General features: G+C 61.7%; 1 protein-coding gene across 1 annotated transcript in view; it reads left to right on the top strand.

Moving 5' to 3' along the window:
- The first annotated feature begins 2,077 nt into the window (after positions 1-2,077).
- The window catches only part of CABP7 (calcium binding protein 7), an 80,351-nt gene continuing 69,636 nt past the window's right edge, over positions 2,078-12,792 (top strand). Inside the window, exon 1 of the mRNA XM_074972392.1 lies at positions 2,078-2,282. Coding sequence (XP_074828493.1) covers positions 2,177-2,282 — 106 coding nt within the window. The 5' untranslated portion in view covers positions 2,078-2,176. The remainder of the gene's footprint in view (positions 2,283-12,792) is intronic.

Below are 12,792 nucleotides of genomic sequence, written 5' to 3'. Positions count from 1 at the left end.
TCTGTTTCTTCACTTCCGCAGGTGGGTATTGTAGTTGTAAGAATGCTTGATAGAGATCTTGTAGGTGTTTGTCTCTTTCTGAGGGGTTGGAGCAAATGCGGTTGTATCGCAGAGCTTGGCTGTAGACGATGGATCATGTGGTGTGGTCAGGGTGAAAGCTGGAGGCATGTAGGTAGGAATAGCGGTCAGTAGGTTTCCGGTATAGGGTGATGTTTATGTGACCATCGTTTATTAGCACTGTAGTGTCCAGGAAGTGGATGTCTTGTGTGGACTGGACCAGGCTGAGGTTGATGGTGGGATGGAAATTGTTAAAATCATGGTGGAATTCCTCAAGGGCTTCTTTTCCATGGGTCCAGATGATGAAGATGTCATCAATATAGCGCAAGTAGAGTAGGGGCATTAGGGGACGAGAGCTGAGGAAGCGTTGTTCTAAGTCAGCCATAAAAATGTTGGCATCCTGTGGGGCCGTGCGGGTACCCATAGCAGTGCCGCTGATCTGAAGGTATACATTGTCCCCAAATGTGAAATAGTTATGGGTAAGGACAAAGTCACAAAGTTCAGCCACCAGGTTAGCGGTGACATTATCGGGGATAGTGTTCTTGACGGCTTGTAGTCCATCTTTGTGTGGAATGTTGGTGTAGAGGGCTTCTACATCCATAGTGGCCAGGATGGTGTTATCAGGAAGATCAGCGATGGATTGTAGTTTCCTCAGGAAGTCAATGGTGTCTCGAAGGTAGCTGGGAGTGCTGGTAGCGTAGGGCCTGCGGAGGGAGTCTACATAGCCAGACAATCCAGACAATTCGGTCCCTAGTCTGTTGGAGACAGGAGACTGGGCTAGATGGTCTGATCCCGTAAACCTCCTCATTGTACAACTTGTTCACATTCACGGTGCGATGGGGGTCCTAGCACCCATCTCCTGCATACTTTACATGTGTGTGACCTAGTTGGCTGGTGAGAACCTGGGGGAAACATTGCCAGTAGGATGAGACTGAGATGGCCCTGCTTGGCACAGGAGCACCTGCTGGCATGTATTTGCCTTCCCCATACATCCCTGCACAATGCGCAGCGGGCCGCCCAGCTGTGCACTCCTGACCCACAGGCCTCTCCCACAAAGCTGGCAGGCGCTCTCCAGCAGTGCCCGGGGCAGAGTGCTGAGCCTCCTTTGCTGCCTCCCTGGCTCCCGGCAACTAATGGTAGGATCCAGGGGCCCTCTCACAGGCCATCTGCCGCCCTGCGGCACTGCACAAGAAACCCCCTTTCTGCTCCAGCTGCAGAGCCGGGCAAAGGGATAAAGACAGAGGCAGGCAACCTGGTTTCCGCCCCGGGACAAGGGGGCACCTAGGCCTTGTGGGAACTGCCCTGAGCACGGAGTCTAGGAAGCCAAGGCCAGGGAGCACTAGCCAGTGATGGGAGCAGGCTGGGGCAGCTCCTCTCCAGGGGTGGAGTCAGCCTGAGCCCGGTGTGAGAGAGAGGCCGATGGCCCTGGCCCTCCTCCCGCTCCCTGCAGGCGGGTTCAGGGCTTGGTTCCACGGTGGCCGCTCAGATGCTCACTTGCCTGGCGGTGGGGGGAGCATGTGCCGCCGTGAGCCAGCCAGAGGCAGGCACCGCACAGAGCGGAGCGGGAGGTTGCCAGAGCTAGTCTGGTGCTGAACTCCGGCTGGGGAACTTAGCGCACGGGGGTGGGGGCAGCCCATGCTGCCCCCGCGGCACCTGGCCCGAAGCCATGCCAGGCCCCCAGAGGCCTCTGGGCAGTGGCTAGGTGGGGTCCCTGCTTCTGAGACTCGCCGGGTGAAACACTAGGGAGGATGCCCAGCCGTGTCCTGCCGCCTGCCTGAGCCGCGCGGAGCAGCCGAGGCCGGCGCTGCCGGGATGGGGAGCTGGGTTTGACTGGCCCGAGCCGCCGGCGGGACCCTTTTGCCCCTGCGGTATTGCTGGGGGCCCCGAGACGTGCGTGTGGAGGGGCGCAGGGAGGCCAGCGAGGCTCTCACCTCCCCCGCCGCCAGCCCGAGCCGCCCGCCCGCCTGCCCCAGCCTTTGCCGGAGCGGGGCCGCTCTCGCTCCCCGGGGGCAGGAGGACCCGCGGGCCGGCGCGTGCGGGGGGAGCCCTCTCTCCGGCCCCGCCAGGGCGCCTCGGATGAGAGCGGGGGCTCCAGCGGGGGCTCCGGGCCGCTCCCACCATGCCGTTCCACCCGGTGACCGCGGCGCTCATGTACCGGGGCATCTACACCGTCCCCAACATCCTCGAGCAGCACCCCGTCGAGATCCCCGAGGACGAGCTGGAGGGTGAGTGACCGCCGGGCGGCGGGGCTGCCTGGGAGGGGGGCTGCAGAGGGCTCGCGGGGGGGCTGCATCTCGGGGCTCCCTCCCTTTGCTGGGTCCCTTCGCCCGGCAGCCCCTCGGGGGGGGGGCACCTGTTTCCTGGGAGCGGGTCGCGGCCGGAGTTTGGCAGCGGTCAGTGGCGGGGGCAGGGACGTGCCCGCTGCGATCGCCAGAGCCAGCCCTGCGGAGCGCGGCCGGGGCTCCGGAGCATTGATGGCTACCGGGGGGCGTGGATGGGCCGTGGGGCGAGCCAAGCGAGCTGCCCAGCAGGCGGGGGAGGGAGGGACGTGCCCGCGGCGGAGCAGGAGCTGGGGGGGGGCAGACAAGCGTGCCAAGAGGGCTGGAGAGGGGGAGCGGGGCAGGCTAGGGGCCGGGGGGAACAGCTCCGGTGCGGAGGAACGGGGAGCAACGGGCGGGGACCAAGCGCTGGAGCAGAGGGGACCTCCCACCCCGGGGGGGGGACTTTCCTGTCAGGGCAGGGCCCTGCTCAGGGCCGGGGAATCAGCCCCCGCCCCAGGGCTGCTCTGCGGCTCCGACTTGAACCTTCCCTAGCCGCCGTCCCTGTGCCGGTGCGGCAGCGGGATGAGCCGCGGCTGGCAGGGAAGCCCTGCAGCCCCGGGCGCCGGCTGCCAGCCACCGCCATTGGCATTCCGCTCGCGTCGGCCCCGGGCGATCCGCGCAGGGCTCACGCCTGCCAAGCAGCCCGCAGGCTCGCAGGCGCCCGGCTGCCGGACAGGGCGGGCTGCGGGGCCAGCGCTGTCAAGGCAGGGGCGCAAACCGGGAAGGGCGGGGGAGCCGGGCACTCGGTGTGGGGGTGCCGCATGCAACAAGCGATTGATCCGCGGCCACAAAGGCATCGTGACGGGGCACGGCCGACCCTCGCCGTCCCAGCGCGGCGTGGGTCACACTCACAGGGCCCGGCCGACCCTCAGCGTCCCAGCGCGGCGTGGGTCACGCTCACGGGGCCCGGCCGATCTTCGGCGTCCCAGCGCGGCGTGGGTCACACTCACGGGGCCCGGCCGATCTTCGGCGTCCCAGCGCGGCGTGGGTCACACTCACGGGGCCCGGCCGACCCTCAGCGTCCCAGCGCGGCGTGGGTCACGCTCACGGGGCCCGGCCGATCTTCGGCGTCCCAGCACGGCGTGGGTCACGCTCACGGGGCCCGGCCGATCCTCAGCGTCCCAGCGCGGCGTGGGTCACGCTCACGGGGCCCGGCCGATCCTCAGCGTCCCAGCGCGGCGTGGGTCACGCTCACGGGGCCCGGCCGATCCTCAGCGTCCCAGCGCGGCGTGGGTCACGCTCACTGGGCCCGGCCGATCCTCAGCGTCCCAGCGCGGCGTGGGTCACGCTCACGGGGCCCGGCCGACCCTCGGCGTCCCAGCGCGGCGTGGGTCACGCTCACGGGGCCCGGCCGACCCTCGGCGTCCCAGCGCGGCGTGGGTCACGCTCACGGGGCCCGGCCGACCCTCGGCGTCCCAGCGCGGCGTGGGTCACGCTCACGGGGCCCGGCCGACCCTCGGCGTCCCAGCGCGGCGTGGGTCACGCTCACGGGGCCCGGCCGACCCTCGGCGTCCCAGCGCGGCGTGGGTCACGCTCACGGGGCCCGGCCGACCCTCGGCGTCCCAGCGCGGCGTGGGTCACGCTCACGGGGCCCGGCCGACCCTCGGCGTCCCAGCGCGGCGTGGGTCACGCTCACGGGGCCCGGCCGATCCTCGGCGTCCCAGCGCGGCGTGGGTCACGCTCACGGGGCCCGGCCGATCCTCGGCGTCCCAGCGCGGCGTGGGTCACGCTCACGGGGCCCGGCCGATCCTCGGCGTCCAAGCGTGGCGTGGGTCACGCTCACGGGGCCCGGCCGATCCTCGGCGTCCCAGCACGGCGTGGGTCACGCTCACGGGGCCCGGCCGACCCTCGGCGTCCCAGCGCGGCGTGGGTCACGCTCACAGGGCCCGGCCGACCCTCAGCGTCCCAGCGCGGCGTGGGTCACGCTCACGGGGCCCGGCCGACCCTCGGCGTCCCAGCGCGGCGTGGGTCACGCTCACGGGGCCCGGCCGACCCTCGGCGTCCCAGCGCGGCGTGGGTCACGCTCACGGGGCCCGGCCGACCCTCGGCGTCCCAGCGCGGCGTGGGTCACGCTCACGGGGCCCGGCCGACCCTCGGCGTCCCAGCGCGGCGTGGGTCACGCTCACGGGGCCCGGCCGACCCTCGGCGTCCCAGCGCGGCGTGGGTCACGCTCACGGGGCCCGGCCGACCCTCGGCGTCCCAGGGCGGCGTGGGTCACGCTCACGGGGCCCGGCCGACCCTCGGCGTCCCAGCGCGGCGTGGGTCACGCTCACGGGGCCCGGCCGACCCTCGGCGTCCCAGCGCGGCGTGGGTCACGCTCACGGGGCCCGGCCGACCCTCGGCGTCCCAGCGCGGCGTGGGTCACGCTCACGGGGCCCGGCCGACCCTCGGCGTCCCAGCGCGGCGTGGGTCACGCTCACGGGGCCCGGCCGACCCTCGGCGTCCCAGCGCGGCGTGGGTCACGCTCACGGGGCCCGGCCGACCCTCGCCGTCCCAGCGTGGCGTGGGTCACGCTCATGGGGCATTAGCCATTGCTGCAGGCCTAGCACAGCGTATCACAATCGCAGAGCATGGGAGGTTGGCGCGGCCTGAGCGCATTATGTCACAATCTTATGACATGGGCGATCATTACTTTTAAACAAAGGGAACCCCACCGCGCCAGAAGCAACTTTCACCTTCCTATCCCCCGCGAGCAGGGGGCTTGTTCCGTGGAGCAGGGCCACGGGGCGGTCACGAGCAGCTAGGGCTTTTACATCCCCACGTATTTCGACCAGACTAAGACGTGAGTGTTGCTTGTGTTGCTTTTCTAGAGCAGCACAAGCCAGGGAGCTGCCTTTGTGTACCGTTGTGTCACACGAGCACACTGACCAGCTGTTGTGATGATCGCAAGCGGGGCGGCGGGGCTGTTCCTTCTCCGCCGTGTGGCGCGGCCAGCCCCGGGTGTCTCCGGGGGCAGGATACGATGTGAGCGGGGTTTGCCTTTCTTTAACTGGTCGCACGAGGCCGGGGCTGTGTGGCCTGGGCGCCTCTCGCGGTCCCCTTGCAATGTGGCGTGGCTGCCGCTCCCGGTCGCAGCGGGTCGGGCTCCGAAGGGAGCGACTCCTGCTGGCCTGTCCTGAGAACAGCCGAGTCGCAGGGGCCGCTTCCGTCGCTCTCCCCCGTTAACCCCAGCGGGGAATCTCTTCTTCCACTTTCCAGAGCGGACACAGGAGGGAGCCAGCCACAAGCATAGGGGCCCCGTACAGCTTTCTCCCTCCCTCACCCCCGCCGGCATCCCCTTCACCGCCTCTGCCAGGTGGTGGTCTGCAGGCAACCTGGCAGCAGGTGGCAAACCACCCTCCCCTCTGCCTCTCCTCCCTGCCGCTTGAACCCAGCCTGCCCAGAAAGGCCTGGCAGCCCGTGGTGCTTCTGCCCCTGCAGTCCCTGCTGTGCCCACACAGCTGGCATTGCGACGTCCCCTCGGGCTGTCTTCCCTGCAGCGAGTTGCGGGGAATCTCAGTCCGACGCCTGGTGAACAGATGTGTCCCCAGCTCCTTGCAGCCAGACTGAGCAGAGAGGCCAAGGACCGACAGGATCACAGAGACTGAGGTGCCCGAGAATGGGCAGCGTAGGCTTGAGGCACAGGTGTGAGGCTGGGGGCAGAGAAGTTGGCCCTGCCGTTGTCTCTGTCCTGTGGCTGGAGAGAGGCCCCCACCCCAGCCCCAAAGCACCTCCCCGGGGCAAAATCACAGGGCTGGTCCTTGACATAAGGCGCATCGCCACTGCGTTCCCCAGGCAGCCTGGTCTCAGGACAGGTTTGGAGGGGAAGCTTCCTGCGGCCCCGAGAGAGGAAGAGAGCAGGCAGAATGGACAGCGAGTGCTTTTCAAGTGCAGAAAAGACCTTTCAACACAAATCCGCTGCGCGAAACCATTGGGCAGGTTTTGGTTTCATCCCCATGTGGAACGGGCACAAGTCTTGAAACCAGCAACGCTGGCACAGAATGGGATGGCCGTGCCCTGGCCAGGTCCACAGGCTGCATGGAGGGTGGCCACGCTGGCTGCCGGGTGGCTGCCGCACCCCAGCTAGCTCCCTAAAAAGCAGCAGTTTAGCCAGGATGGCACAGGCCGCTGCCCCGTACAATCCCGCCTGCGAGCCTAGGTACATATTTGGGCACCTCACCCATGCCACCACCTGAGCCACCATGGCTACCCTGCTCACTCGGGCAGGCCTGCCCGTGCTGGCCTGATTGCAGCATAGGCAGACCCGAAAGGAGAAAACATCGCAGCCGAGAGCAAGATTCCTCCGGGCTCTTTGATGTCACTCAGGGAAGCAATGGGGCAGGTGACACCAACGAAGCTCGCTCCCTGCTCTGTCCCTGCCAGGCTGCTGGCATGCTTGGCATAGGAGGATTCCTGAGCATCTGGATCACCATAGGAACGCCAGGGCCTGGAGTGCCAGGAAATTCAAAGCCCCTCTCCCTTTTCCCTCATGAATATGGTCCTCCTCTCCACCTTCTAAAGTCTCCCCCTGCTCTTTTGTGGATATGGTACAACTTGCCCATTCCCTCCCTGAATCATGGGTGTTGAGGAACATAGGAACTGCATGGCACAGATCATTGGACCCTCTAGAGCAGTGTCCCTCTCTCGGCTGTACTGGACCAGACCCATGGTCCATGCACTCCAACCAGCTGATGGCTCCGTCCTTTTGGTGTGAAGTCTCCAGGGCTGTTCGATGCCCGACGCGAGCCCCAGAGCCCATCTCGCTGGACGACGTGGGGCTGCCGTGCGCTCTTCGCTGCGCTCCCGGCCGGCCCCACCTGCTGCACAGCGGTAGATGGGGAATGATGCTCGATTAGTTCGGAGCTCGTGATCTTTGCAGGAAGTCGGGGGCTTCCCTGGTTCTTGGGAGGCCTGGGTCTTTCGGTGTCACTTTAACCTGGTGATTCGGGTTTTGTAGAAACCGTGTTTCACTCTGAAGGGAGCCTGCGCTCTCGGGTAGAGGTAGCGGAGCCAAGACGGGCGGGCACCCGGGTATGACAGCCGGGCTGCTGCTCCTGCGCTCACACTGTCTGGTTCTTGCTTCCTGCTCACCCGCCTTTCTTTCTCCCCCTCCATCTCTGCCCTTTTCGTTCCCAGTCTCCCTCTTTAAAGGGAGCAGGAGCCCAACAACCCAGGAATACAACCCAGGAATACCCAAATGCCTCCCTGCTAGAAGCCTGCTGAAGCCAGTGGGCTTCCCTGAGGAAGAGTTTGGTGCAGGGTCTCGGAATTAGACTGCGAGGAAGGATGATCCCATAGTTAAGGCTCCCGGCTGGGACTCAGGAGATCTGGAGTCAATTCTCTGCCACTGACTCCCTGTATGACCTTGGATAAGTCTCTTAGCCTCCTTGCCTCTTGCGATGTTCCCTGTCTCTTGTGTATTTAGACCAGGGGTGGCCAACCCGTGGCTCCTTGTCTAGGCACCGACTCCGGGGCTGGAGCTACAAGCGCCAGCTTTCCAGTGTGCCGGGGGCTGCTCACTGCTCAGCCCCTGGCTCTGCCACAGGCCCTGCCCCCACTCCACCTCTTCCTGCCCCCACTCCACCCCTTCCTGCCCCCTCCCCTGAGCCTGCCGGGCCCTCGCTCCTCCCTGCCCCCTGATCCTCCTGCACACCACAAAACAGCTGATCGGGAGGTGCGGGGAGGGAGGGGCAGGTGCTGCATCCGGGCTGCCGGTGGGTGGAAGGCGCTGGGAGCGGGGTGGGTGAGCTCATGGGGGGCTCCTGACTTATTACTGGGGCTCTTTGGCAATGTACATTGGTCAATTCTGGCTCCTTCTCAGGCTCCGGTTGGCCACCCCGATTTGGACTGTAACTTCTCCAGGCCAAGGACTGGATCTAACTGCACAGTGCTCAGCACAGTGGGGCCTGCATCATGGCTGAGGTCTCTAGCTGCCACTGTAATACTGAGGAGTTAACCCAGCCCTACCCATCAGTATTCAAAGCATCTCTGCATAGATTAATGCCTAACCCTGGGGCCGTCTCCCAACCTCAGGGAGTTCCCCAAGTCAGTCACACATACATTTCCTTTTCTCTGTCCCCAGGGGATGGGGTGGCCAGGTGCTCTCAGCCAGACGTGTCTCTGCCATTACTCATTATTGGGCCCACTGTCCTGTCTCCTCCTCCTCTCTGCCTTTCCTACCTAACCAGCCTTGTCTCCTCAGACATATCCCCCTCACCCCGGCTCACCACTGTCCCAGATAGCTGACCATTTCCACTGCAGCATCTTCTCTGTTCATCCTTCTGGAGTGGAGGGGCCAGGCTGAACGTAGCAGCCAAGGTGAGGCTGAACCATTGCTTCAGAGCAGCTCCCTGCACCTCTCAGGATGCTCCTGCATGCAGTGGGCCCTTCCAGCCAGCCCCTCCCTCAGCCCCCTCCCAGGCCCCTGTTCTTCTTCCCCACACTCTGCTCCAAGCCCCCTCCTGTCTCATACCAGCTGCCCCGTCTAAGCCCTCCCATATGCAACAGAGCCTCACTCCCTGGTCCCACGCCCCCTCCCCTCATGCATGCAGTACACCCCCGGTCCCTGCCTTGACCCTCTCCCTTTGAGTATGAACTATGTCCCCCATTCCCTGCTCTGCCCCCTTTTCAGTACAGCCTCCCTTCCCCACCTGTGCCCCTCTGGAGCCCTGCACTGGGCAGAAAGCTTTCAGACCAGCCCATCCAGGCAGGAGTGTGGCTGGTCAGATCCAAAATTGCCTACCTCAGAGCCCTTCCTTTGCTGTCCCCTGATCTTTCTTTATGGCTGAATCCCATGACTACTCCATGCTGCCCTGCCTCACCCCCGCACCCCCCCATGCACTTTTACGGGTAAGCTTTCTGACTAGCCACCCAGGTACTCCTGGTCCTTGTCATGAGGGTTGTGTGCTAAAGCCCCTGGTTGGTTTCCTCAAATGTAATCCGTCATTTCCAAAGCCTGGTGGGATCATAAACCAAGCCTCCCCTGTGAGGGCAGTAAGTGTCATTATCCCTGTGTTACAGATTGGGAAACTGAGGCACAGGATGCGAAGTGACTTGCCCAAGGTCACCCAGCAGGCCATTGACAGAACTAGGAAAGGAACCCTGGTGTTTTGGGCAAATAGCTCCCCCCATCCCCCAGTGCTCAGCCTACTAGATAGCGCTGCCCATCAGATCTTTCCCTCTTAAATCAGCAATGAAAGGAGCCACCCCAGCCATCTCAAACCAGGGCACTGATTAAATTCTTCCTCCTAATAGGGCCCCAGATCAGGGTATTTATCTTAGAAGAGATTGTAAAACTGAAATCATTTCCTTTAGACAGGACAGGAATAAGAGGGGACCAGAGTCTATGTAATAGTGACTGGGCTAGAGAAGGGAGATTCAGCACTTCTGTTCTCTTTCCTAACACAAGAACAAGGGGACAAACAATGAGATGTAGGGGGCACAAAACCAAGCAATTTTCACACAATGCACAATCAGACTGTGGAACTCACTGCCACTGGAAGCTGCCACAAGAATTTATAGCACGAGTCAAAAAGGGATTAGACATGTATATGGACGTTGAAAATATGCAGTTATCCTAACTTTTAATAACAATTGTGGAAGAAAGATAAAACCTGGTGCTTCAGGGCTTAAGCTGATCTGTCACTATTACAGACCAGGGTCAAATCTAATATGGGGTCAGATTATCTCATACCTGCTACTACTGGGTTCTTACACCTTCTGCTGAAACACATGGTGCTGGCCACTGATGAGAGAAAACAGGACTCGGTAGACCTGCCTATGTTCCTAAGCGAACCAAATGCCAGGGTATTGGAAGGTGTAGGCGTTTATCAGACAAGAGCTTGGTGGTGGCTGCTGGGGTGCCCTGAGCTGGAGGAGGGGGGAACATTGCCAGTTCCCTGGTGTTTCTCTGCCACACAGGTGAGAGCATGTCCAGGCAATCTATCAGTGTTTGGGTGGGATGCCCCTTTCTTTGGGGGTACTCGATCCTTAGCTCAGTGGTAGCAGGACATCCTAGGGCTCTGCTGGGATGGAAGGTGCCAGCACAGAAGACAATGGGCTGCTCAGGGCAGTGTTTTCATGGAATCAGGACATTCCATCCACTGAGGGGTCCCTTGGCACAACACATCAGCTCCTTAGAACCATGTTATGAAGGACAATGTTTGTGTTTAACCAGACTCACCCCATGGATCCTGAGTTAGCAGGGATTCCAAGGGTGGGAAAACTACAGCTCATGGGCCAGATCCAGCCTGCCAGCCACTTTAATCTGGCCCTTGAGCTCCCACTGGGGAGTGGGATCTGGGGCTGGCCCTGCTCCAGCGCGCCAACCAGGAAGCGGGGTCAGGGGCCACTCCACACAGCTCCCAGAAGCAGCAGCATGGCCCCCCCTTCAGCTCCTACGCTTAGGGGCAGCCAGGGGCCTCTGCTCTGCATGCTGTCCCCAGCCCAAGTGCAGTCTCTGCAGCTCCTATTGGCCGGGAACCACAGCCAATGGGAGCTGCAGGGGCGGTGCCTGTGGACTGGCAGCACACAGAACTGCCGGGCTGCACCTAGTGTAGAAGCCAGAGAAGGGACATGCCGCTGCTTCTGGGAGCTGCTTGAGGTAAGCGCTGACCGGAGCCTGCACCCTGGAGCCACCCCCAAGCCCCACCCTGATCCCTCTTCCTCCCTCTGAACCCCTCAATCCCAGCCCAGACCATCCTCCTGCACCCCAAACTCCTGATCCCCAGCCCCACCCCAGAGCCCACACCCCAGCACCCTCATCTCCCCTGCACCCCAATCCGGAGCCCCCTCCCACACGCTGAACTCCTCATTTCTGGCCCCACCCCAGTGCCCACACCCCCAACCAGAGCCCTCACCCCCTCCCACACCCCAACCCCAATTTTGGGAGCATTCATGGTCCGCCATAAATTTCTATTCCCAGAAGTGGTCCTTGGGCCAAAAAGTTTTCTCACCCCTGGATTAGACCCTCTCCCTGGCCAGGGAATCTTGTCCTGACAGTTACAGGTCCAGATCCCAGCACAGGGCACTTTGACAATGACCCCAGGGAGGGGTCATCTGAGGAAACTGAATCTAGGACCTCTCCATCTAAAAGCATGAGCCTCGACTGCTAGATCTAAAGGAGCAGCCCCAGTGATTTGGCAGCAGTAGCCGACACCTAGAACACGATGTGTCCAGCCCCTAGCAGGGGAACACAGATCTGTACTGTGGTGATTTCCCTTTGCCAGATGTTTTCCAACCCTCCTGGAGGGTAACAGAGGAGAATTTCTGTTCTAGTCTGGTTCTTATACAGCCCTCATCACCATAGCACATGGGGAAGAAGCAGGTAATCCATGGACACGCCCGCCTGCCTGGTCTCGCTGTTTGACTTTGTGTTTTGTAGCAGCCATTTGTTGATATAAATAAATCAGCAGGATCAATTCAATTAGGCCTCGGCTCCTTGGCATCCGCAAACTGTTGCATATGGATGAGTTAGGAGCGGGCATGGAGGCAGAGGGTCCAGGACGCACAATACAAATCAGTGACAGGACGAATGGGACAGAGACGGTGCCTTCCCTTATGTCTAAGTGCCAGGCACACCAGCAGCACAAAGGAAATGATCATTCATTTTAATGAAGCTCAGATCATTAGCTGATGTCTGTAAGTACCTTGAAGATGCCAAGTGTAATTAATCCTCACAACCCCCAGGGAGGTGGGGGAATTATTAGCACCATATTTCAGATGGGCGAAATTGAGGCACACAGGAGTCAAAGCCAACATTTCAAACCTAAAGTTAGGTCCCAATTCTGAAAGTTCGGGCTACATCCGTGGTTACTGGGAGCTTCTTAAAGCAAGGCTGTGGGACAGCAGAGAAAGGCACAGTCCTCGGGGTCTGCGCTGCAAGGACACCCACCCAGTGCTGACTGAGGTCTTGTTCACACACACAAGTAGCCCTGGTTGCTCATTTAGCTAAATTGGTGCCAACCCTGGCCTGGCCTCTGATCTCAGTTTAGAACTGGTTACGCTGGCTTAGCTCCTGCCCACTCACCGCTGCCGGAAATATAAGCAGAAATAAACCCAGTTAAATGCAATTTAAGAGTGTCCACACAGCAGCTTTGCACCAGGTTAGTTAAAGCCATGCAACTTTGTGTTTAGAGACCAGGCTGGAAAGCCCAAAGCCCCACCCCAGTATGCAAGAGGCTCAGTGTAAGAGTCTCTGGGCAGTTCCCAAATCCTGGTCAGGAGCTTGGAGGGGATGCCCTAGGGCCCTGCAGTTTGTATTGGCAGCCAAGCTTTTGGGTATGTATCCATATGGAATGGCTAAGCCCTCCGAGGCCGGCCTGCCTGCCTTTTTATACCATGACAACCACCCTTTCTTTGGCAAGACACCTTCACCCCACCTCCTGCACCCATCCTGCTCCCAAGTCTCTGCCTTTTGAGCACTTCCTCAGCAACA

The sequence above is a fragment of the Natator depressus genome, chromosome 15 (genome assembly GCF_965152275.1).
Source record: "Natator depressus isolate rNatDep1 chromosome 15, rNatDep2.hap1, whole genome shotgun sequence".
Lineage (NCBI taxonomy): Eukaryota > Metazoa > Chordata > Testudines > Cheloniidae > Natator > Natator depressus.
This window is presented reverse-complemented; position numbering and strand designations above follow the sequence as displayed.